The following is a 24,187-nucleotide window of genomic DNA, read 5'->3' as shown; positions in this document are numbered from 1 at the left end:
TTGATTGATTTTGTTGAATGCCGCACTTCAGACCCCATGATGGTCAAAGATACAGATTGATCTCAAGAAACGGTCTACAATGGGTGACCTCAGCCACCAAGGCACACAATTTTCTCTACTATTTTCCAAATTTTTAGTATTATGCACTCTTGTTTTTTTATTTATTTTATATTTTATATATAACCAAAGCTGTATACATTAGCGGGGATTAGAGGAGTTAGCAGGTTAGTCAACAGGAGGTTCAAAGGCTATTCATTGCCTAGAACTCCAAATGCTCACGATGGGACTCGACCCCTAGCCTCTCACATGCAAGAAATGAGCAGGAAATACCATTGGGCTACAAGCCGTTTGGCACACTCTCGATTGATTGATCATTAATTGTTGTTCAATTAGGTCAACTCCTAAAATTTCGCATTCATATGTAAACTGTACTTGGTCGGCGTCCCTCAAATTCGGGTCATCATAGGCACTAAGCCACTAACAAATTAACAATAAAAACTTAAAAAAGGATTTGGATTCTTTCTGGTCTCGGACGGTCCTTTGCTGCTTACTATTTGAATGTTCTTTTTGGAATCATCCTGATAAGTTGGACCATTACCTTTTAGTTCACGTTCATTGCCCATTGGATATAGAATGATATGGTTTCTAAACATATTCAGGTTAAACATATGTGTTCCGAAAGCATATCAAATGCTAGTTGTTAAATTTTTCAGTTCTAACCTAAAATCAATTGGTAATAGGAGGAGTAACCTCTAGATTTTATTAATCAAGTTTAAGTGGCTTAGATAAGCAATGTGATATAAAGTCTAACAATCCCCTCACGTGGAATCTGGATGCACGTGGAGGTACTAATTGAGGAGACTAGAAGATTTGCTCAGGCGCCGGAGACTCGACCACGTGAGGTGAGATCACCCAAGACTTAACTCTGATACCATATTAAAAAAAGAATCAATTTTTTTTTTAATGAGAACCTTGCTTTCATTGATGTATCATTGATTGTCTTAGCACGCCTTTATATAGGCTACACAACTTGGTAACTAAGAAACCTAGCTAGACTAATAAATGAAGCTTGTAGAACAAGGAAACATAAATATTAATCTAGCCTAAATAGGAAACATAATATTGAAACCTAGAAAATATGGTAAAATAATATTTTCTAATATCATGTCAATCACCGTCAAATTTAAATAGATCTACCAACTTGAGTTTGAAAAAATCAAGAAAAATCAGGAACAGTCAAGTCAAACCAAACTAAGAGAATCGAGGAGTAGCCAAGCCAAGTCAAGAGAAATCTTCAAACTCAAATAGGTCTACAAACTCAGCTTGATAGTACAGCAAATTGGAGAAAGAAGAAAGCTAGCGTCATGTAAAATCTACTTATTTCATTTTGTATCTTTCGGAATGAATGAAAATAATTTTGCCTATATAAAAAAAAAGAGTCAATCAACTGCAATCTAATCATCTTCGTCACTTTCTTAGTTTTGGCAAAGTGACAGTAGCCCAGCGCATGCAGCATTTGTTTTGCACTCTTCTGCCGGTTTGCTAGCCTGATTTGCTGGCCCTTTAGTACCGTTGGAGGCCGAAGATGGTTTCCTAACAACAGAAACAGAAACTCTGATTAACGAAGACTTGAAAATGAGTTTTGGCGCGGAGGAAGCCCCTTGCTTTTCTTCATTCTTGGAGCCGTTGCTAGTTATTGCCAGACAATCCGTGGGGTTACAAGCAGGTTCTTCAGAGACCCTTCTCCTCTTTTTCGATCTATTGCTTGATGTTTCCTCATCGTCATCTTCATCGAAAACCTCATCGGCGATTCTCTGAATAACCTCTCTCCTCGGTCCTCCAAATAACGATTTCATGAGAGCTTCATCCTCTTCTTCCAACTTCTTTTCCTTATCCTCAGCCGAGCGCTGCAAATCCTCCAGCATTGCATCTACACTGACAGTTGCTTGTCTTGACTTCATGGACTTCACTTCATCCAGGGCAGCAAGGATGTTCATCTCTCTTTTCGAGTCCCAAGTTCTGTTCTCCAAGGATTTCATTGCATCTCCTATTCTTCCTTTTCTCTTTAAAGTTTTTCACTATCTGCTTCCTCATCCTCTGTGCACCACGGTTCGAAATTCCACATTGCTCCTGCCTCGATGACATAGTCTGAATTTTGCGGGTTTGTCTTTATCATTAACTCTGCAGAGCACTTGATGCACTTGAAATAAAACCTGAAGATTTGGATTCCCAAGTACCTCTCGCCGACTGCGTCTTCTTCGTGCCAAATTCGACATCCAATTTGGCAACCGCTAAACTTGCCACATCATCCGAGCCATATAATTACGGTTTGATGGGCTCAACCTTTATTACTTTTTTTAAGACAACGCGAACTGGCACTACATAAATCACCACAAAATCGCAAGAAAGTGCTCACGCAGGTCAAACAGCACACCGGAGTTCTAACCATGTACTTGAATTTTCCATTGAAAGTGCTCCTAAACCTAATTTGTGAACTTGATCCAATTATGAGGATCCGAATCCTCTATAAGGATTTCCCTGTGATGATCTTGTGAGACTTTTCGTGTGAAGATGACAACACATTAATGAAAGAATCCAATGGTGGTTGTTCAGAATTCAAAACGACGTTGTTTAGAAAGAAAAACACAAAACAAAGAGAAAACGGGAAAACTTCTACATACCCTTACAAACCCCCCCCCCCCCCCCCCCACACACACACACACACTCACAAATGAGATCCGTTAGAACCCATTTATGAACTTGATCCTCTGGATGGTATTAGTGTAGTCCCTTTAAATTTCCGTTTGAAAAAAAAAAAAAAATTAGTGTAGTCACTTTGACCAAAGGCATGTTTTACATATCTTTTTTATGTTTTGATAATTTATCAAAAAGGGAAATATCTCATATTCTGAAGTGCTAACGGGGGGGGGGGGGGGGAGGGAATCTACACACCCCTTTTTTTGGTGTCATAAGCCCTTACTAATTTTTGTGGCCCTATACGAAATGTGTGGTAGTTTATTATACAAACGTAGTGATCGACTCTTTTTATTTTGTGGCTCGTATGAGATATTTTGTTGTTAAATTCATATGGACTTCTGTGGTTACTTATACGAACTTTTGTGATACAATATATGAATTAATTTCTATGATCCAATGTACAAATTTTGTGGGTCAAAAAGTCGGACTGAGGGATTGTGCTGCGCAGCTTGCTGTGCAGGGCGAATTGCCTCCACTCTGGTTTCGGTTCAATGATCGGAAACGTTCACTTTGTAGAGCTCGTTGAGTAGAACAAATATACCAAAAATCAGCTCGATCAGATATCATTAAATGCCTCATCCAAACATTATTTTCTTGAAATTGTAGTGTACCAAAAACAATGGATTTTAATATAGTGTTTCAGATCCATTCATTTCAAGATAATAATGTTCGGATGAGGCACTTAATGATATCCGATTGAGCTGATTTTCGCCATATATGTTCTACTCAACGAGCTCTACAAAGTGAACGTTTCCGATCATCGGGGCCGAGACCGGAGCGGCGGTGATTGCCCCGCACAGCACGCTGCGCAGCACAGTCCCTCAGTCGGGAGTTCAAAGATGGCGCAAAACTTATGAGTCATCACACAAAGGGCTGGAATACGAAAAAGTTTCACTTTCAAATAAGCTATCAACATCAACCAAACAATACACTAGCCGTTGGGAGGAGCCTATCTTTGTACAGTTTTAAGGTTTTCAGGTGGAACAACCGGCAGGCACCATGATCAAAGCGGAATTAATAAGTAGAAGTATATAAAAGCCTTACAAGGAAAGAATGGGATGCGATTATGATGAAATTCAACTGCAACACTCTTTCTAGGCCCCAACTTATTAAGGTCACTTTCTCAATTTCATGCTTCAATTATTTTTATTTAGCCTTCCTGCTTGAAAATGAGTTGCTCCATTTTCTAGGTTCAGGTCCTAATGCTTTGATTTATATAATTGGTGTTAGTATTTTTTTTTCATACACCTTAGGGTGTTCGAATCAGTTTACGTGCATTTTTTAATTCATCAGGATGAATGCAAGGGATTATTTTATGCTCCATCTGCTCCTCCTTCTAACAAAAGTGTATGGGCTTCACACACACTCAGGCAAAAAGTCTTGAATCACAGACAAAATACACAAACACACATAAAATGTGCGGGGCTCACACACACTAGTGTCATGTGGTCTCACACATTTTTTTAAATATCTGTGTGTTGATTTGTGATTCTAGACTTGTTGTTACTGGCAACTTTTTGTAACAACAAGTTTTATGAGTGGGCTTATATTGGGCTCTCTGCATGTAGATGGTTGGATTGGACTCATAAAATTGTTCAATATGCACATAAATTGGCTCGAACACTTTATTTATTAAAAATAAACCATATTCTATGGGTGATCATGGGAAAAATTTGCATTCATTAAAGTAAAAAATTATGATTTTTGTACGAGGACCTTTTAATGATCATAATTTTTTTTAATAAATAAATCTATGGTCATTAAAGGGTCCTTGGAAAAATTTCTCATTGGCACAAATATTTATTGATAATTTTTATTAAAATTTATGGTAAAAAATTAGATGAAGTCTCTAGATGTAAGATCTTTGGATCCTTAAACGCATGCCATTAAAGGATTATCAAGTGTAATTTATTTTGTTGATCAACAATCAATAATTTATTTTGTTGATCAACAATCAAGTGTAATTTAATGATTGAGCAAAAGAAAAGTGTAATTTATGATTACACGGAGTAATTATGTAGAAGGGTAGTTTAGGTATTTACCACTCGACCAAATGTTTTTGATAGAAAAGTTACAAAGAATGCGAGGAAATGATCACATAATCGAGAGCTCCTCCCCTCACAAGTCACACGAATCTCATGACCGTACTAACGAACTTCAGGTATAATGGGACCCTGCTGAAGTACAGGTGTTAGGTCTTATTTGGATCGTCCATACTCAACAATGAACGATTTAGATTTTACCTTGATTAGATGGTTAAGATATGTTCGATTAAGATGAAATTTGAGTCGTCGTCCATACACGGTTGAAATTTGAGCCGTCCATGCTAGGCCCAAATGAGAACAATACCCATGTTGTTGTTTCTAAGGAACAACAAGATACCCCATTTAAACAAATGAAAAATGATGGCTCAAGATGTGTTTCGATAATTAATACTCGTCAAAGGCATTTTCAGCACTAATGCGACGAGTATTAATTATCGAAACACGTTCTTGGCCATTATTTTCCCTTTAAACAACCCCCAAGATCATGTTAAGAGTATGCAAAGCAAAGTTAAACTACCTTTTTTTTTTAAATTACAACAAACTTTTTTAATTTTTGTAAGGGATTGGACCGTCAGCTTGAACTTGTTTTTGAGTTCATTTCGGGTTTATGTTGATAATTTAGATTTTTGAAAATTATCAAAAATTTATATTCAACATAAAGTTATGTCGATTGAGTATCAATTAAAGTAATTTCAAAATTTATTTATCTTAAACAAATAGGTTGACACACTGGATTTGATGGCAAATTTATTGTTAAGCATGTGTAGATTGTTATCCAAATGTCATCGGGTTTTTTTTTTTTTATATAATTAATGTTCCCGATAAATTTTGAGAATAAAGAACAAAAATAACATGGTATTGGGCTCCCAAAAAAAAAAACAAAATATAGCAAAGCCAGAGAGAGACAGACTCACACAGAAGCTGATTTTAATTTTTTATTTATTTTTGGAGGAAAGGCTCCCCTGATTTAAGCAAAGGAAAGCACAGATAGCGTCACTAGCACAGTTTGTTGGCATGCTTGAGTAGGCTGTTTGTTGGTATGTTTGAGTAGTCTCTCTCTCTCTCTCTCTCTCTCTCTCTCATAAATTACATCATGCATTTCAGTGTGTGAGCAGCCTTCTGTAATCATAACCCTATAGATACAAACATGATACATCTCCTCCCCCACAATCCCCAAATGTTGCTTTGTTGGAGTATTTCTCACCTCCACCCTTCTCAATCAGACATGGTTGAAACCCTATGGATAGAGCCCACCCTTTGCCGGAAGAAATAGGGCCCATCCAACAAAACCATCAGCAAAGTCTTAAGCTTTGCCTTCCATTGTTGAAGCTCGAAAGCTCAAAAACCCATAACCCATTTTGGGCATTTGCTTTCTGGGTCTCCAAATCACTTAGAAAACTGTGCTGTGGAGCTAAAGCCTCAAATGGGTTTTGTTTTAGAAGGCTCCATTTCAATGGTATGGTGGTGAACAACTCAGTCTATTGTGCTTCCCCTTGTTTTCTTCAAGCTGAAATGGAGGGTATAGTTAAGGAAAAAATAGTCTTGCAAGAGGAAAAAGGTGAGGGTTTTGTTGGTGTGATTGAAGAGGAGTGTAGAGAGAGTAGTTCAAGCTCTGATTTTCTTGTATCTGAGGCTACTATTAATGAAGAACACAGTCACAGTAGCTCTGAGGACTCATCTTCACCCCCTTCATTGAGTTGGCCTGTGCCGAAGCCTGATTTGCCACATTGTTCCAGTTCTGACGTTTCTCAAGGTGGTGAGAAACCCCATTTGGATGAAAGAAAACTGGTGAAACAAGGGTCAACATTATCAGGTATTTATTGTGTCATTTCCATTTCAATCTATAAGCAGATGCTTATATTCTTGCATGTTTATTCATTTATTTGGTATTTTAGTCTTTTTATATTGCTGAATTTGGTATTTTATTTAATGTGTTGTTGATAGAGATTGAGATGATGAAGGAAAGGTTCTCAAAATTGATTTTGGGAGAAGACATGTCTGGTTGTGGAAATGGGGTTTGTACCGCATTGGCTATTGCAAATGCAATTACTAATCTCTGTGGTATGCTATCTGCTTGTCAAGCAAATCTTTTGTTTGTTTTGGTTTGATGCGAATTTGGTTTAATTCAAATGCTCCATTGTCTTATCTTTTGACTGTCGTTGATATTCCTATGCCCATTTTTTTAGCTACAATGTTTGGGCAACTTTGGAGATTAGAACCTCTTCCTGATGAAAAGAAATTGATGTGGAGAAGAGAAATGGAGTGGCTTCTTTGTGTTAGTGATCACATTGTTGAGTTTATACCGTCCTGCCAGACGTTTCCTGATGGAAGTAAGCTTGAGGTAAATTTAACTCATCATGGATCACAAAAAATTGAGTTCGAAAAGCATAACACTATTACTGTTTTGGGAAGAGTAGCAAAACCTAACGGAAACCCTATTCTATGACAAATGCCTGCTTTTCATATTTGGACTTTTAGATTTGAAAGATTGGGAAGAAGAATTTTCGTTAGTTTTAAATGCTTGAAGAAGTATAAAATTTGGATACTTTCCCTATCCTTTCACAGTTAATCCAAATAACTCATGGGAATGAGTATAGCTCTATGCAGGCAAAACTAGTATGAAAATTACCAATGAACTATTTGGCTGAAATGTCAACCTGGTCTTCATCCTTTACTTTTTCCTTGTGATTCAGATCATGACTTCTCGACCCCGATCAGATCTGTACATCAACCTTCCTGCTCTTCGCAAATTAGATAACATGCTTCTTGTAAGATTCCACCTGCAGTTGTTTCTTATTCCAGTCTCCCGTTTTAGTAACTTGTTCCCTCGTCTTATGAGATCATTAGTAATGCAGTTTCCTTTTCGAGCAGGAAATATTAGACAGTTTTACCGAGACAGAGTTCTGGTATGTTGATCAAGGAATCCAAGCCTCAGAGGCTGATGGATCATCCTCTTTCCGGAGGCCCCTTCCTCGCCAAGAAGAGAAATGGTGGCTACCAGTGCCTAGGGTTCCTCCTGGTGGCCTCAGTGAAAATTCGAGGAAGCAGTTGCAGCACAGACGTGATTGCACAAATCAAATTCTAAAAGCTGCCATGGCGATAAACAGTATTACTTTAGCTGATATGGAAGTCCCTGAGTCGTACTTTGAGGGTCTTCCAAAGGTACATAACATTATGTCTGTCCATGAAAGATTATTTTATACACAAAGTTGCAAACTTTGGGTTTAGGGATTTGAAATGAATGAATTTGGCATGAGTAATACAACATCTAGAAACTTTAGTTCAGTTTTACATTTTAGGCCTACATTCCAAGAACAGATTTGAGAGCTTTATATAGAGGGATTACAAATCTCCATAAGAGATTCTACTTGTGCAAGACTTAGATCTTCAGTCTTTACTTCGCTACTCAATTCAATACTCTAGAATCATGAATCTACCTTCGGTATTCAACCTTCCTAAAGTTCCACAACTCAACATCGAACCCGTTCATTCAAAATCCATTCATCCAAATGGAGCCTCCTTGTTTACTTATTGTGCTTGTATCTGGTTCCAGAATGGAAGAGCGAGCCTGGGTGATCTGATCTACCGATACATCTCATCAGAACAATTTTCTCCTGAATGTCTACTCGACTGCATTGATTTGTCGTCTGAACATCAAGCACTAGAGATTGCCAACCGAGTGGAGGCCTCAATTTACATATGGCGCCGAAGAGCCAATCCAAAACCCCTAAATAGTACCAGCCGATCCAATTCAAAATCGTCATGGGCATTGGTCAAGGAGCTGGTTATAGACGTGGACAAGAGAGAATTGCTTGCTGATAGAGCTGAGAGCCTCTTGCTTTGCTTGAGACAGCGGTTCCCTGGTTTGACTCAGACCACATTAGATATGAGCAAGATCCAATGCAACAAGGTTTGATTTCACCCCTTTTCTCTTTCTGCATGCCTTTTAGTTGCATCTTTAACTTAAGGAGCTTGTACATTTCTGAGAAGGTGGTGGCGACAGAACACGACACTCATTGGATACTCGCTTTGTCCTATTGACCCCTTGTTATTCAAAATCATTAGTTTAAAATAGTGCACTTCTGCTAAACAATGAGGAATATTTTTTTTTGTTAAAAAATTTAAGTTGGTGTTACGGTACTCATTTTAATATCTCTTGATATGATTTCTTGAAATATGGTTTTCAAAACATACAACATATATGCCTGTATAACATATTCTCAGCTTATGGTGTCCTTAATTTTTGAAAATAATAGTGTGTGTTATGTATGTGCTTGTCGTGTGTCAGTTTCTGTGCTACTTAGTCTTCAATAACACTTACATGATACCCTTTTCTTCAGGATGTTGGCAAATCCATCATAGAGAGCTACTCTCGAGTTCTTGAGAGCCTGGCTTTCAACATTGTGGCACGTATGGACGATCTTGTTTATGTGGATGACTTGACAAAGCATTCCGATCAAGTCATGTCAATTTCTAAGGTCGGTGTGATTGCTCTCAAGGGTGTTGCCATTCCTTATTCTGTGCCCATCTCGAGCACTCCATACAAAACAGCTTTTACCACACCTAGCTTTTCACCTGCACGACTCATTAGCACTGAGAAAGGGGGAGAAACATTACCATATCCCGATAGCAACAGGCTTCTGCCACGTGGGTTTGGAGTGAAGAAGATTCTGACAGATTATCTTAGCATTGATACAAGAGGGAAAGACTGCAATGGCAAAGTTGAAAGATCTTCAAGTTTTAGCATTGATACAAGAGGTAAAAACAGCATCAGCAACCTTGAAAGATCAGATTCATCTTCAAGTATAGTTCGCGAGGCTTCAACATCTCAAACTGGAATAGGATCCTCCCAGTGTTCTAGCGACGGCATCAGTCCACGGATGCGGATACAGGATTCAGTATGGGAAGAGTGATATATTACTACATGTGCTTTGAACCAGTTTTATGACATTTGGGTTCTTGAGCCAGTTCATGTATTTGTTTCCACAGATGTAAACATAGTCCATCAGATTGTTTGATTCTTGTTGTATCGAGACGTGTTATATGCTAATGACTTGTGAGTGTGGTCGTCCATTATTTGACATTCCCTGCTTTGACTATTGAGAATTCACCGGAGTGAACTGACTCGGGGCAAGAAAAAAAGTGAAAGATCGCAATATTCCAAAAACTGACATGCGCTAGCCGGGCGGAAAAAGGAGCACCTGAAGCCTAGGCGGGAACTAGTCGATTGATCTAGGCGTTAGACCACAGCGTAGAGCCTAGACGGGGACTTTTAGAACACTTGAAATATGATATTCTAAGTGTTCCAAATGATATACTAATATAGATCATTAGATCAAAATCTGCATTAGTTGAACTTTCCTCTATTTTGAAAGGCAAAAAGGGTCTGTGTGAGTTGTACAAAATTACAAAGCAAAGAAATGCTAAAAGAGAAGGGTTATAAAGATGGGGCATTCCGAGAATTGAACTCGGGACCTCTCGCACCCTAAGCGAGAATCATACCACTAGACCAAATGCCCTGATGTTGACATGCCTGCAATATATAACTATTTCAATAATGTAAATAACCACATTATCTTCTCTTAGCACCTCGATGTTCTGTTTCATGCGTAAATTTCACCTAGAACTATTTATATCTTGTGATACCTAAAGCATTCATTTACTATTTGGAAATTGGAAATAACTTGTCTGTAGTCCACTTTTGGTCTGCAGAGAGCACTTCGTGTGATCGTAGCCGTCTAAAAACATTTTAATGGACTAGATTTGTTGAAAGTATCCTACTGATAAAATATTGTAGGATACTTCATTAGATTTGAATCATTAATTATTGAAATGAGTGGTCGTGATTGAAGTGAATTGACTTCTTTCCAGTTGACTCCATAGAAGCCATGCCCTTACAAATTTTAGGGAGAGACAAGGAAAAAAAAAATCCTATAATGATTAATGTGGCTGCGGATAAATTCTTGTTTTATATTTTTACCCCTCGTTGATTTATGATTTAAGATTAAATCTAAATATTTTTTATGAGAATGTTTGAGTATAAGAGGAACTTTGAAAGCATTTTTTTTTGTAACTTTTGGTATTTTGCAAAGTGTAGGGAAAGAAAAAGACGAAAATTAATTTTATATATAGGAGAGAGCTTGATTTTGTTTTTGAAAATTACATTTGCTTAGTATATAATATGGATCAGATCGTCGTATTCAACATAAATTTGATGTTAATTGGAAGCCAATAAAGTAAAATCAGACTGTTCTGTTTAACAAAAAACAATCAGACTGTTTCTATCATTCAGACTATTGAAAGTGAAAAAAGGAAGAAAACAAAATTTGGTAAACAAAAGACATGATTTATTATTTTTTTGGTAACCAAAAGGCATGATTTATTATTATTATTATTATTTATTTATTTTTTGAACATCAAACAAAAGGCATGATTGCATTTGGATGGCTAACATAAAGTAGAAAAAGAGAGGTTGAAACAAATTTTAGCATCCCAAAAACCAAAAGTGGCCCTTCCCAATATAAAGGGTCTCTGTCATGTTTTTGGGATCAAATGGTAATGTTTATCAGAAGATTAAACAGTGGAGATAAAAGTCGATGGAGCTAAACTACTAGAAGCCAAATACCATTCTCCATACGTGCATTCCGAGCTTTTTTATTTTCCTGTATGATCGGAGTTTGGTTAAGTTTTGACAAGTTTCATCGGGATCCGGGGATGCTGCAAAGCAGCTTTCCGTAGAGTCCCCTACAAAGTTCATTCGGACCGTCCATCTCGGCAATCGGTAATTTGGATTGAAAGCAAATTCTTCCAGAAAAGAATTAGGAAAGAGTTAACTTTTCTTTGGAAAAGTTTATTTTTAATCCGGATCGTTAAAAACACTTTTGAACGAATGTGTGGGGGCAATATAGCGCTTTACAAAAGTTTATAGTTATTACTCTCTATTTTACGAGATGTTGAAACTCTATCTTACTAAGGAGTAGTTGCTATTTGCAAAGGCAGATCTAACGTTGGGGCGACAGGAACCTCGGCATCTTCAAAGTTTGTGATTATTTCGTTATATGTCATGTAAATAAATATTTCTTTCGTCCTTTTATAAATGTCCCGCTTCGTAACTCTTACTTATTAAGAAAACATCATCATTACACCTTTTCACATCAATTTTTACCTTCATTTTTCCTATTTACCCTCTATGGAGACATCATCATTACACTTTTACTCATTAACTTTTCAAAATGGAATCTATTTTGAGGGGCAAAATGGAAAATGTATCAACTTTTACCCACTAACGTTACAAAATAGACACTTATTAAGGAACAATCTAAAATGAAATACTGGACTTTAAAAAGGAGACGGAGGGAGTATCTATGAAGTATGATTTGTAATTTCATCTCTAAAATCTAAAAAGTTAGTTTCGTTTATTCTTCAATTCAAGCAATTTTACCTGACTTTCTAAAACACTGCTCTAATTTTTTCAGGACTAAGTATATCAAATATAAGTATATATTAAAAAAAAAAAAAAACTTAACACAAAAGAATTACATCTTATGCGGTAAATAAGGTAGCAAGCATTATATATAAAATTACTGAGTTTGTTTTTGTGAAATTTTAAAAAAAAAATTATATGTATTAAATACTGCCAGACTTCAGCAACAAAGTCGTTGTAGTATAGTGGTAAGTATTCCCGCCTGTCACGCGGGTGACCCGGGTTCGATCCCCGGCAACGGCGCTTTAGGTTTTTAGTGCCCTTTTTTTTTTTTTTCCCTCTCTACAAATTGGTTGCAAGAGTGATGTCAATTGAGCGTGATATAAGCAGAGCACAGGTAGAACGAACAGAGTCGCGGCGAAAATTGTTTAAGTTGTTTCGTGTTTCACCTCTGTGCCCACTTATTTTCCTGAATTCGATGGCTCGTTTAGCATTGCAGCTTTTCGGGAATGAACTCGTCAAAATGGCGAACCCATTTCAAATTAGTATGATTTCATAGAGGCACTATCTAACAACAGACTCTGCCACAAATGTCGGTTATTGATTTTAGTAACTTGTGATAGTTTTGGTGAAATTGGTTCAAATTTATATTTTGGTTTGATTTGTTTATGCAATTGATAGATAATCTACTGCCATAAATGCCGGTCATTTTTATTTTTTTTATTTTTTACGGGTATCCTTAAAATTACGTTCTGATTACATTGAGTGGCTCGGATCATCGAAATTCGATTGGAAACTTTGAAGGATTATTTTAGGGGTCTCCGAAACCGCCCCGTTCAATGATTTGTTAATTTGTTTAGTTCTATAAAGCGAACTGCGGTATGAAATGAGAACCGAACCGCAATCTAATAAAAATTGCAATTGGTCCAGTTCTACAAGGTTCAAGAATTGGTTTGATTCTCAAAATCTCCAATCCAAACTGGAAACTTTTATTTTTTTTAATTGATAAGAGAGATCATTACATCATGCATGAATTACAAAATACAAATCACGGAACACTGCATTAATTGTGTGAGAGCCCATGAGATAACTAAGACTACATCCTTAATGAAGCAATATTGGAAGAACCAAATTATTGGACACAGTCGCGGACACAAGGAGGTGTCGGGCGCCCTGCCCAATTCGAAATATTCACGTATATTATACTATTTTTTCAAGTGATTTTTGATAAAAGTCTAAGAAATTGGCCTTGCAAACCTCTTGGCTGAAATTTTTTTCTTAAAAATCTCTATCGTGTGTGAAAAGAACCCCCTAAATTTGAAGTTATCACTCATTTTTGGGTCGCGTATTGCGTACATAAACTTGAATAGCATTTGCGCTCATACCCACAATCTTGTCTTTTCCTCGGACCTCACAACCCACAAGTAGAAACATATACTTGTTGAAACATACTTCTCGCCATCAAGATAATAATAGTACATGTGTTTTGGACCTCTGCTAGTCACAAACTTTGTGTCCACAGGTGATTTGGACACAAACAAAATAGTACTAACCTCAAATCGTTTTCAATCCACCAAAATGTGGCTCCAATGTTTTGATCTTTACCTTTCAACAGAGGTCTTGTAATAACTGAACTTAACTACCACAGAGAGACAATGCTGGTTCACACCACAATATCCTCTATCAGGACATTTGGTGGTGGGTTTTGGATAGAAAATAGCCTCAAATTTCTCAGGTACGGAAATGGGAAGTTGACACTTGACAGCATAGAAAGAAATAGTTGGACATAATTACAGTATTTTTTTTGCCTGCTGGGTCACATTAATCACATACATGAAAGACATTTAACAGTTGATATTGAACAACATCTTATGAATCACGAAAGACTTTTGTGCTGATTGCGTAGAAGCAGGACTGATAAACGAGCAAGCTTAATTTGAAATTTTAATGGATTTCCGAAATATGTTCAAGTTCAGCTTGTTTTATGAGCAAGTCAATCTCAACAAGTTTTAATTGAGCAGATCACGGGGGCAGATCTTGAGTTGCTTGAATTTTAAAACTTCGTAAGCTAAACAAGCTGAGTAGTAGTTTATTTAAGCTTACTAAATCGATTAAGAGCCAAACACAAGTGAAACATGAATGTTGATGTTCATGAAGGCCCATGTTGGGTGTACTTGTTTCTAGAGTTAATTTTGCAAATGTCTGTTCACATGGTGATTTCGACAGCGGTTCCAGAAACTTGTTTTCCCAGAAAACAATCCGTTATCGAGAGAACGTCAAAAAACTATTAAAACCATTTGAAACATGTTTCCATTCAAAGATGAATATGATATGATACCAATTGTTTCCATTCAAAGATGAATATGATATGATACCGATTTCTAAGGGATTGTAGGGATTACTCCGAGGTGCATACAAGCTGACCTGATACATTAATGTGATTCCAAGTCCACAAGTAAAAGAAGAGGCTGAAGATGTTAATAGGAAGTCCCTAAAGCAGACATTCTTCAAAGCAACACACATAAAGTCAACATCTTTTACAGTACTAACACGAAACAAGAAAAGCAAAAACAAAGCAACTAGGTATAGCTACTGAGTAGATATATTGGTTCTTCAATTTTGGTGCAGGAAGCAACAAATAGCTTTCTGCAACATACTGGCATTAGTTTTCATCCATCTTCCACAATGCAGAAGGCAGGGGAAACTGCTATCCTATAGAAGTATATGACTTCCTGCAAACAAATGACAAAAAGTTGACAAATTTATCAGAACCAAGAGCCAAATGATCTGAAGAAAATTGAGTTTCAACTAACAGATTTAGTGAAGGGGCAACAATATGACTTTTGCGACTAAACGTAACAGTTTCTTTTACCCTCTGATACCGTTACACACCGACATACTGGTGAGACTGAAAATCACGTGCATCGGTCGTTTCTCATTACATATTGGTTTCGTTTCTGGTAATGGACCAGTCCACAGCCGCTACGACCGCGACTCAACCCTAGTACCGACTTTGGTTTCTAACAGTTATGAACAAGAGACTAACTGATGTGATCATAAGTCAATTAATCCTCCTATAACATCATTCGAAATACAAACGAATTCCGCGGGCAAACTAAAGAGAAGGATGATTACATATTAAAATGCACAAAATACCTAAATGAGTATAGAGGAAATTCCCATGCCATAAGTGGTGAGCTCTTAGTAATATAAAGACCCTGCAGAAGCAAATATTGGAGGAAATAGTATGTTAGCACCTAGGACGCGACCCTGCAGAAGCTGGCTTTCTGGGCTTTATCTTAGATATTTCAAAATATATTACGGTAAAAGTTATAATTTTTTACTTTTCCGGTTCGTCTTGACGAGACGAATCAATAATTCACAAAAGTTGGCGCAAAACTAAAAAACGTGAAAAAAATTTGAATAAGAAAAAACCCAAAAATTTTAGCAAAATTTAGCTTAATACCACTTTTATAGAAAGATACTTAATGCAAGTAAGATAAGATCCTACCTTGCCACCAATTTCCTCTTGAAGCACTCCCTGAATCATCTTCTCCGCCATCTTTATTGACCTGATGAGTCTGACTCTGAGACATTTGATTAGCGTTAACAAATTTCGTGTTTGTGAATTGTTTTCCAATTCTAAAGGTCCTCAATAAGTGTGATGCTTCCATGCAAATCTCGTCGAGGCCAGCATAACAGTAATGCTTTTAACAGATATCGCTTTAGATGCATAGTAGTAATTGTGTCATGCGTGCCAAGCTCTTTCAACATGCATAAAGTAATGAAGTACCGATTTATCATAACAAGCACTAACCGGTGGGTACGAAGAGGCTTGGGTATTCTGAGGATGAGAATAGACGTCTTGACCGCCATAATATAGCGATGAGCTGAGATGACAAGGTTGTCCTCTTTGTTCCTCGTAAATAGGGCTCGACGACTCCCTATTTGGAAAGCTCACATTCTCTCCTTCACTGCTCCGAGAGATTGTATCTGGAAAGAAGTAAGAATTAGCTCCAATTCCCACAGGAATTCCATCACCAAACGAAAACTTGAAAAGGAAAAACCACAGAACTGAAGTTCCTGGAAAAAGATTGGACATGAAACTTACGATTAATTCGTAAATTTTCAATCCAGTACAGAGCAATTGGAGTTGTTCAATCAAACGGGTTAACAGCCTCTAATGTAAAACAGGGCCATCTGAACCAGTGAGGGTGTTCTATAATAATTCTAGATCTTCCTCATTAAGGAAACTAAGTAAAGGGAGTTGATTCTCCACAAACACATCAATGAAGGCTATAACAAATTGCAGATTACAAGCATACAACAAGTCCGTTGCGAACGTTTGCAGGCCGCATGGGAGCATTTTCAAGTCTAATTGAAACAGGATTATCTAGTAACAATCCACCGGGTGGGCTTGCTAGCTTGGTGGTCAAGACCTGTGACTTATGTAATTGCTTTCTCTTAGGTTTCAACTTCACTCTCTCTTAGGTATAAACTCTTGTGGGGCTAACCAAAAAAAAAAACCCCCTCTTGTGGGGTTAATCCATATGGGGTTTGTCCAGGCTTCCGGGCTCCATGCTAGTGGAGTGCTGTGGGATTGGTCCCGTGGTTTGTCAAGGTGCGAGTATGCTGACCTAGAGTAATTATCGAAAACGAAGAAAGATAAATCAGTAAATACAATAAAGACCACACTGATGCCCTCAGAATCCACTAAATCATCAACTTGGCAGGGTAGACCAAACTCCAAAAGTTCAATGGAAATATTTATTTATCATGCAGGAAAAAGGTGAAAACTAAAATTCAAGCAATCTTCATGTTTTTAGATTTTACTAATTAATCTTCACAAACCTTGAGGTCCAGATTTAGTACTCCAAGCCTGAGTAGAAGAGTCTTGCTTCTTGTCAACTGCCTCAGAACGCAGAGACTCCCTCCCCAATACCTTAAACAAAAACAAAAAAGCCAATTACCAGCTTTCCTTCAGTAAACATAACTATTAATGACATATTTGACTGAATTAAACTCATAACACAGAATTATTCAAAAAAAAAAAAAAACTCATAACACAGAAAAGGAAGCACTTGCAGTGCACTTAGACCAGGGTTTTAAATTGCGATCAAATGTTGGCCGATATCAGACCGTACCGGATGATACGCAATTAAATAACGATATCAGAGGTTTCGAACTTCCATTACATAACGCCTGATATGATCTGTGGCGGGTTTTATTTAAAACCTGACTTAATTAGACAAATTAAATACCTAAAACCATAGACCGAAAGTCCTAAAAGAAGAGTAGATAAATACCAAAACCTCACACCATCTCACGAAGTACTGATTTTAATTGAAATACATAAAAATAATGAGAGAAACTTATTCACGGCTCTGCCGTGAACAAGTTCTTTACAGCAGTAACCAATCACGACTGTCCAAAAGTGTTTTGAATGATCCGGATTTTAATGAAACTTTTCCGAGAAAAAGTTCAACTCTTTCCCGGTTGCGATTGACTCCGTAAACAATTATTCAAGGCTCCATCGTTAAAAAAGATTTTCTAATAAGTAACAGATTTAAATTCTATGTTCTTCACACAAATGTAGAGAGCTTCAAGAGAAACCCACATGATTTATTCAACTGTATGGAGTTCTCTTCACCTCCATGGACTCTCACAACATTATACAAACTTAAACAAAAAAAAAACATCAAATTGAGAAAAGCAATGCAACGGACACAACTTTAAAACACAGACACAACTACGTTCGAAACCGTTGGATGAACATGGGTCAACTGTCCACACACATTCAATGGTTTCGGATACAGTTGTATCCGGAATTGAGTTTTTAAGGTTGTTTTCCTAGACTCTTTGAATCAATGGAAAGAACAAGCCCATACAAATGGGTACCCATGTAACCCAACTCAGTGAGTGCTCTTAAATGCCACAAAATCACAAACAGAACAATTCAAATAACGTCATCAGTAAAAGGGAGTGAGAATGGTACCTTCGACGAAGGGGAAAAGATAGACCCAAAGATTCCAGAAGACGAAGAAACAGAGGATTCCTTTGCACCAAAAAGATCAGAAGTGAACGAGGAAGATGATGAAGCAGAACCCACTTGCTTTTTCCCTTCCATCTCTCTCTCTCTCTCTCTCTCTCTCTCTACAACACTCCGCAAGAGAGAGATACAACACTCCGCAAGAGGGAGAGGGAGGGAGAGTGGTGTCTGTGTATATATAGGAAAACCACCGCCAAGGAAGGCTCAGAAGGAACAACCCACCGACAGATTTTGTCAAAAAAACCAACAGAAAGTGAAGGGAAAAGAACAAAGACGAAGAAAAAGGGTAGCAGAAAGAAACTGAATTTAAGAGAGAGAGAGAGAAAGAAAGAAAGAAAGACACGTGAAAGAGAGAAAAGAGGGAAAACAAACCGTCCTTCCCCAATTTTATATTAAGATCCGACCACCACCTGAGTTATAAAAAAATATCTTACACCAGCCCCAGAAAACCCAAAAGAAATCCTCCCGGGATGCCGTCCATTTGCCGTCAATCCCTCCCCTCTCTCACTCTCTCTCTCTCTCTCTCTGGCTCTGGTGGTGTCCTGTTGCCGACGATATATGTGTAGTATCTCTCTCTCTCTGCGTTGGTTTTACTATATTGTTCTGATCAGTTTCGGTTAGTAGGCTGGTTTTTTCCCCTCCTCTTGACTCTTGGGGTCCTGCTTGTCAGAGGATATATACCAGATTTCGCCGCGTGGAACAATCACACACTTCCCGAGGTGAGATGTCTCTCTGCTTTCTTCGAATGGTTTACCGCCACGAATACCTAGTGGATAATAACAACCCTACTACCATCCCAGAGGGTCCCACCTCAGTCGACTCTTTTCTTTTCTTTCTGGTATCAGCACCTCAGTCGACTCTGTGTTCCCTCGTCCGTGCAAGAAGCTTGGCCGGGCCAAGCCGAGCTTAGCCTGGTTTTTAAAGTGTTCGTGCTTGGCTTGTTTAAAGCAAATCTATAACTTTAACTTGACACGACCCTCTATATCTCTCGTTGGTGCAAACAAGTTAAAGTCGAGCCGAGTAGAGTAAAGGACCGGGAAACGCGACATCATAGGAACCACGGACCACTTACTAGTAAAGGAAAATGGAAGTGCGCTCCTGCGCACCAGCTGAAAAAGCCCTTTCCCTTTTTAATAGCGAATAAGATAAGCTTCATAGTGCCAACCTAGTAAAGCGGCGTTGACGACCTTCGCATAGGATGAGTTGCTGGATACGGGATCCTCATAGTAGGCTGGACCAATAGCTAGCCGAGAGAGGGCAGTCTTTAGAAACAACATGTTGGTAAAGCAAGAGAACGCTTGGCAGTGTTCAAGCTTGGCTCGTTCAAAGTTAATCTAGATTAAGCTCGAGCCAGGGTTCGAATAATGAAGCTTGAACTTGGTTCATTAAGTCTCGTGATATTCGAGCCCGAGCTAGTTCATTTACTAAATGAGATCGGTAATGCTACTTAAGTAGATCAGATCGATGGCTAATCTTTCGGGTTAATTGAGAGTGAAATCACATAATCAAGACTTTTTAATAAAAAAAGAAAGTGGTTTCTTAATAAACCACCTCCACTAATATTGTCCAGGTGGAGTTGTATGTACATTTTACTTTTCCAGTACCTTCACACTTCGTTTTCCCACTTGTTACTATATAACTCTTATAAAAAGACTTTAGGCTGTCTATCTGGGCGTAAAATATTATTTTTTGGTGTTTAGTTGTATAAAAAATAAAGATAAATTATTTTTCATTAATTGGATGAAAATAGCTTACTCTTAAATTTTTAGTAAGTTATTTTTTAAAATTAACCCGCTATCTTCTACTGCAATTCTCATTGCTCAGTCCTCTCGATCGTCAGTCTTGACCACGTTCAATCCTCCTCCTCTCTCTCTCTCTCTCTCTCTCTCTCTTGAATTGAATTGAATTTCATCGTTAAACCCTCTCTCTTTCTCTACACTATTTTGTCAATTTTTGAAAATATTTTTTATGTGCCAACCAAACACTAAAGAATAAAAGTTTAAAATTTATTTTCTGAAAAATTATTTTACATGAAAAACCATTTTACATCGAAACGAACAGAGCCTAAATGCTGATATTCAAGTATTCAATTGGGAATATTTTAGACATAGTTCTCTATAGGAAATTGATTTCGGTACTCAAGTTTTAACCACTGACACTCCACTTTGTGTTTGATCATGTGACATTACAAAATAGAAAATAGAGTTTTATTGGCTAAAAGTGGAGTGTCAAGTCACTGTCCTTCTCTGTACGCATGCAAATCTAAACATAAATGTGCAACAAGGAGAGAGATTGATGTGTACGGGTTTCACGTGCAGCGTGCAACACCACATGGATTTCACGTGTAACGGACCGCATCCATAACTCTAGTTATTCTGCCATGAGAGTGATCTATATTTAACGTCGCATAACATCTGGTATCGGCTTGAGCTGGGATTGTGATGGCTTTTCTAGCTGGCCTTGTTTTTTAGCTGGGTAGGTAGTATTCCAGCTTAATCGATGGGATTGTTTTTTTGTTGTAAAGGAAATGGGGGACCCTGCCGTCGCTTAGGGGATAGCATGGATGGTGGTCTTATTCGGGCCGTTCATGCTTGACAAACGGTTTGGATTTTATCTCGGCCGAATAGATTTCAATTATTCAGTTGAGGTGAAATTTAAACCGTTCATTACCGAGCATGAACGACCTAGACAGGGCCAACCCTTATGCTGTCCTCCAGTAGGGTTTTCCCTCATTCTTGTTTTATGTTTGTAAATATAAAATTCATGTTTACCTCTCAGAGGTTTCGGTTGGGTCAGCTGAGCACTTTGCTTTTGATTTCATGATTGCATGTCTAATGTCCCAAATTTAATTCGAAATTTTTGTACTTTAGCTTAAAACTTTTTACGCGTTACGAAGTTTGATAAGATTTGGAGCGAGAGAGAGAATTTAGATAGTGACATAGGGTAGTGGATGGATCCCCGGGTTGGTACTTGTGTTTGCTTTCTACACAATTAATCGTGGTTTGATTATTGATTTTAGGCGGCAAGAAAAGTTCTTGCGAATTTTTTAGTTTCGGTGTTGATGGTTTGTCTTTAACTAGTTCAAAAGAAAAATTAATTGAGATGCGTGTAAGTTGACCTGAACACGCCGTTGAACCAAAAGAAAAGAGAGTATTGGATGGGATATGGAGGGGTCCATTAGAGACAGGTTGAGCCTATCGGATTACCACTTTGGGTCGCCGCGTGCCATACGTTGTGTCCAAGGTAAGGCCACATGGAGTGTCTTCAAAATTTCAGCTCAGGACATGGCTAATGACAAAAGATCAATGCCAGCACCACATTCACGTCCATTTACACATCCACATTTCTACACATTCGTAAGTGTGTACAAACGGGTGTATGAGTGGGTGTGATTCTAGGAATTTTGATAATAATAATGTGGGCAATCCTTTCCTGAATCTATTGTGTTTTATTATTATTTTTGGTATGTTGGAAGTAAAAAATCTATTGTGTTCGTAAAACCTGGACTCAAGGCAGGCCTCCAGTGATCCTAAAACCGTACTCCATCCGTTCTAAATTGCTCGTCCCTTATACTATTTTGGAATGTTCCAATCATTATCTCAACCATCATTAAAAGATGGTAATTCATTAAACAATCTTTGCTTTTTTACATTTTCATACTCCCCTTTTTTTTATATACATTCAATTTTTTGTCTTTTAGTGAAAAAAGTACATACACTTTCAACATTAAAAAACAAAGCAAAAGAGTGGATATCAAAAAGAGGAGCGTGACAATCACTCTCCTTTTTTATTTTTTATTAGTGTAATTAGGAAGAGAAAGAAATACAGGAAATGAGGTTGGCTTGAAATGCATTTGACAGTGAGACAACAATTGTGAACATATGGTATTTGGAGGCTAAGGCTTGGTGAAGACGTGAAGTATAAGAGGTTACTCATTAGTCAAACTAAAAGTAACAAAAAAGAAAAAAATTGAACTCTCAATAATTGCCTCCGCCACTACTTGACTAATTCTAGCTCCTAGAGTCCCAGTGAGCCGAAATAACCACGGTCGGAAAGGCCAAAAAGATTAGAGTCAAAACTAGCACCTGTTCCAGACACATTATCCCCAGGGTTCTCAATTCGTCTGTAACGTCATTACGTGTCACAGGAAGGCACTCTGCTGTTCAGCCGAACGATATTCAACCCCCAACAATTCTGCCGAGCGTACTTTTTCTTACGTCTTAACCGGATGATCGCTCGGCATACATTAGCTCGTTCGGCGGTGTAAAGCTTTCATTCGGAAGGTCCTTTATTACTCGGGAAAAGATCTCAAGAATAGTGCTTGCAAGTAGAAATCAAAGAGTCGTCTAGAAGCTTTCTACTTATGGCCGAAAGTGACATGATCTATAAGCTTTCTACTTATAGCTGAAAGTGACATCATTTACTTGTCCAACACTCAAAGCCTTGCTTATAAATAAGAGGTGATACCACAAGGTAAAGGATCTAATTTCTCTCATTCCTACAAACTTCACTAAAAACATATTTTTCTCTACCTCTCGAGCTCTTACTAACTTGCTCGTCGGAGTGTCTTCCCGGAGGTACACCCCCCTTCGATTTTCAGGTACCCAATTCACTGTTCTATCCTTTCACTGTACAACAGCAAGCAAGAAGGAAGAGGTTCAAGAATTTTTTCAGCCCCAACACCCAGGTTATCCCATCATCCACTAGCGCAATCCATTTAAATCCGTGACACCAAATAAACTGCCCCGAGAAGTTCTGAATTTAAGATATGGAGCAAATAACTAACAAATGATCATTCTATCAGGGTACTGTTGATCTGGTCTGTGGATCAGAGTGCCACACCTCTGCTGGTCCCTCGAGAATTTATCATGTGATGTTGGACAGTGACAGAAATGGCATGCCATTACAAATACACAGAAACAAACATATGATCAGATCAACACAGAAACTGATAAAACGAGATGGGGCTTTAATTTGGTGGGTTCTGATTTAGCCATATATCATTAATTCTCCACATTCTTCCCCATTGTCAATGTCTAGTTTTTCCTTTGGATTTGTGGCCAGAGCTCGAGTTAGTGTACCTCGACTAGGAGTAATAGATAAGCTCAGCTTATATGTATATGTTTGGCTTGTTTAGTCTGTTGAGCTCGAACATCTGGGCTCAATTCGGCTTGAGCTCACTAAATTTTGAATGAGCAAAGTTCGAGCTTCGCACATCAATTATTTCGGATTGGTTCAAATAGAATTGAGCTCAAACTCATTGAATTTAAATAAGTCGAACTTGAACACTAATGCTCGACTTGGCTCGTTTGTTTCGGGCAGTTTTCTTCCATACTTGGAGCAAAACAACAGTTGATGAAAACTCCACCTCATGAATCCATGAAAACATGAGTCGTGGGGGCCTTTTGATATTGAGCAAAACTACCAAACACTACCTCGAGACAATTGCGTCCGGAGTCATGTATGTAGGCTTTTTGGTTAATACATTTCTCCAAGGCATATGAAACGGTTACCGGAGACAACTTCCTCCCCCTTTTTTGGGGAAATTCCTCATTGGCCATACAGAAAATCTACCTCCACCGCTCTGTTTCATCACTCTCTCCACCGCTCTCAATTTCACAGTCCAAAAGTGCTTTCGGTGTTCCGGATTTTAAAAAAGGGGAATGCTAGGTACAAAGAAAACTTATCCCGAAAATATCCCGAAAACAGCAATCAGTGGTTGAGAATCACTTTAATGATTGGGTCACACACATCAAAGTGAATCTCAACCACTAGTTGATCTTTTCGGGATATTATTTCTTTGTCCCTAGCATTCTCTGAACCATTAATTGCCAAGACGAACTGTAAAATTAAGCGCTGCGATGGGCCGGTTCAATGGCTTCGTATGAATTAGCGATTTTTTATCCCTCTGAC

The 24,187-nt window shown here is 38.0% G+C and overlaps 3 protein-coding genes and 2 non-coding genes across 8 annotated transcripts; 2 read left to right on the top strand and 3 right to left on the bottom strand.

The window, feature by feature from the left end:
* Positions 1–1,460: 1,460 nt before the first annotated feature.
* Positions 1,461–2,752, bottom strand: LOC131327896 (uncharacterized). Its single transcript, XM_058361019.1, is given in 3 exon segments — positions 1,461–2,050; positions 2,053–2,291; positions 2,730–2,752. Coding segments are annotated over 3 exon segments (837 nt in total). The 3' UTR covers positions 1,461–1,475.
* Positions 2,753–5,724: 2,972 nt separating this feature from the next.
* LOC131327021 (rop guanine nucleotide exchange factor 7-like) lies at positions 5,725–9,885 on the top strand. Its single transcript, XM_058359984.1, has 7 exons — positions 5,725–6,615; positions 6,747–6,863; positions 6,989–7,143; positions 7,496–7,570; positions 7,674–7,964; positions 8,356–8,712; positions 9,143–9,885. Exons 1-7 carry the CDS (start codon positions 6,042–6,044, stop codon positions 9,713–9,715), a joined length of 2,142 nt encoding a protein of 713 aa, XP_058215967.1. The 5' UTR covers positions 5,725–6,041; the 3' UTR covers positions 9,716–9,885.
* Positions 9,886–10,249: 364 nt separating this feature from the next.
* Positions 10,250–10,321, bottom strand: TRNAP-AGG (transfer RNA proline (anticodon AGG)). Its single transcript has one exon. It is a non-coding gene; the product is annotated as a tRNA-Pro (tRNA).
* Positions 10,322–12,456: 2,135 nt separating this feature from the next.
* On the top strand, positions 12,457–12,528 carry TRNAD-GUC (transfer RNA aspartic acid (anticodon GUC)). Its single transcript has one exon. It is a non-coding gene; the product is annotated as a tRNA-Asp (tRNA).
* Positions 12,529–14,634: 2,106 nt separating this feature from the next.
* On the bottom strand, positions 14,635–18,923 carry LOC131327019 (uncharacterized). 4 transcript variants are annotated; one of them, XM_058359979.1, is made up of 7 exons: positions 18,406–18,923; positions 18,221–18,374; positions 17,077–17,167; positions 16,043–16,218; positions 15,737–15,812; positions 15,382–15,443; positions 14,635–14,957 (listed from the first exon to the last, which is right to left on the bottom strand). In XM_058359979.1, the coding sequence occupies exons 2-6, from the start codon at positions 18,350–18,352 to the stop codon at positions 15,427–15,429; spliced, it is 492 nt and encodes a 163-aa protein (XP_058215962.1). In that variant the 5' UTR covers positions 18,353–18,374; positions 18,406–18,923; the 3' UTR covers positions 14,635–14,957; positions 15,382–15,426. The 4 variants fall into 4 exon arrangements, with proteins under 4 accessions (XP_058215962.1, XP_058215963.1, XP_058215966.1 ...); XM_058359980.1 differs by having other exon boundaries at positions 18,221–18,368; XM_058359983.1 differs by having other exon boundaries at positions 15,737–15,797; positions 18,221–18,372; positions 18,406–18,922.
* Between the last annotated feature and the right edge of the window lie 5,264 nt (positions 18,924–24,187).

The sequence above is a fragment of the Rhododendron vialii genome, chromosome 5a, assembly GCF_030253575.1.
Source record: "Rhododendron vialii isolate Sample 1 chromosome 5a, ASM3025357v1".
Classification (NCBI taxonomy): Eukaryota; Viridiplantae; Streptophyta; class Magnoliopsida; order Ericales; family Ericaceae; genus Rhododendron; species Rhododendron vialii.
Note: the sequence above shows the minus strand (reverse complement) of the source record. Positions and strands in the feature narration are given on the sequence as shown.

Excerpts from the sequence above, each read along its gene's own strand:
- LOC131327021 (XM_058359984.1), top strand. The coding sequence starts at position 6,042 with ATGGATAGAGCCCACCCTTTGCCGGAAGAAATAGGGCCCATCCAACAA. Across the intron at positions 6,864-6,988 it reads TGCAATTACTAATCTCTGTG|CTACAATGTTTGGGCAACTT; the intron begins GTATGCTATCTG and ends CCATTTTTTTAG. Across the intron at positions 7,144-7,495 it reads CTGATGGAAGTAAGCTTGAG|ATCATGACTTCTCGACCCCG; the intron begins GTAAATTTAACT and ends CTTGTGATTCAG.
- LOC131327019 (XM_058359979.1), bottom strand. The coding sequence starts at position 18,352 with ATGGAAGGGAAAAAGCAAGTGGGTTCTGCTTCATCATCTTCCTCGTTC. Across the intron at positions 16,219-17,076 it reads TACTAAATCTGGACCTCAAG|ATACAATCTCTCGGAGCAGT; the intron begins GTTTGTGAAGAT and ends ACTTCTTTCCAG. Across the intron at positions 15,813-16,042 it reads AAGCCTCTTCGTACCCACCG|AGTCAGACTCATCAGGTCAA; the intron begins GTTAGTGCTTGT and ends CAAATGTCTCAG.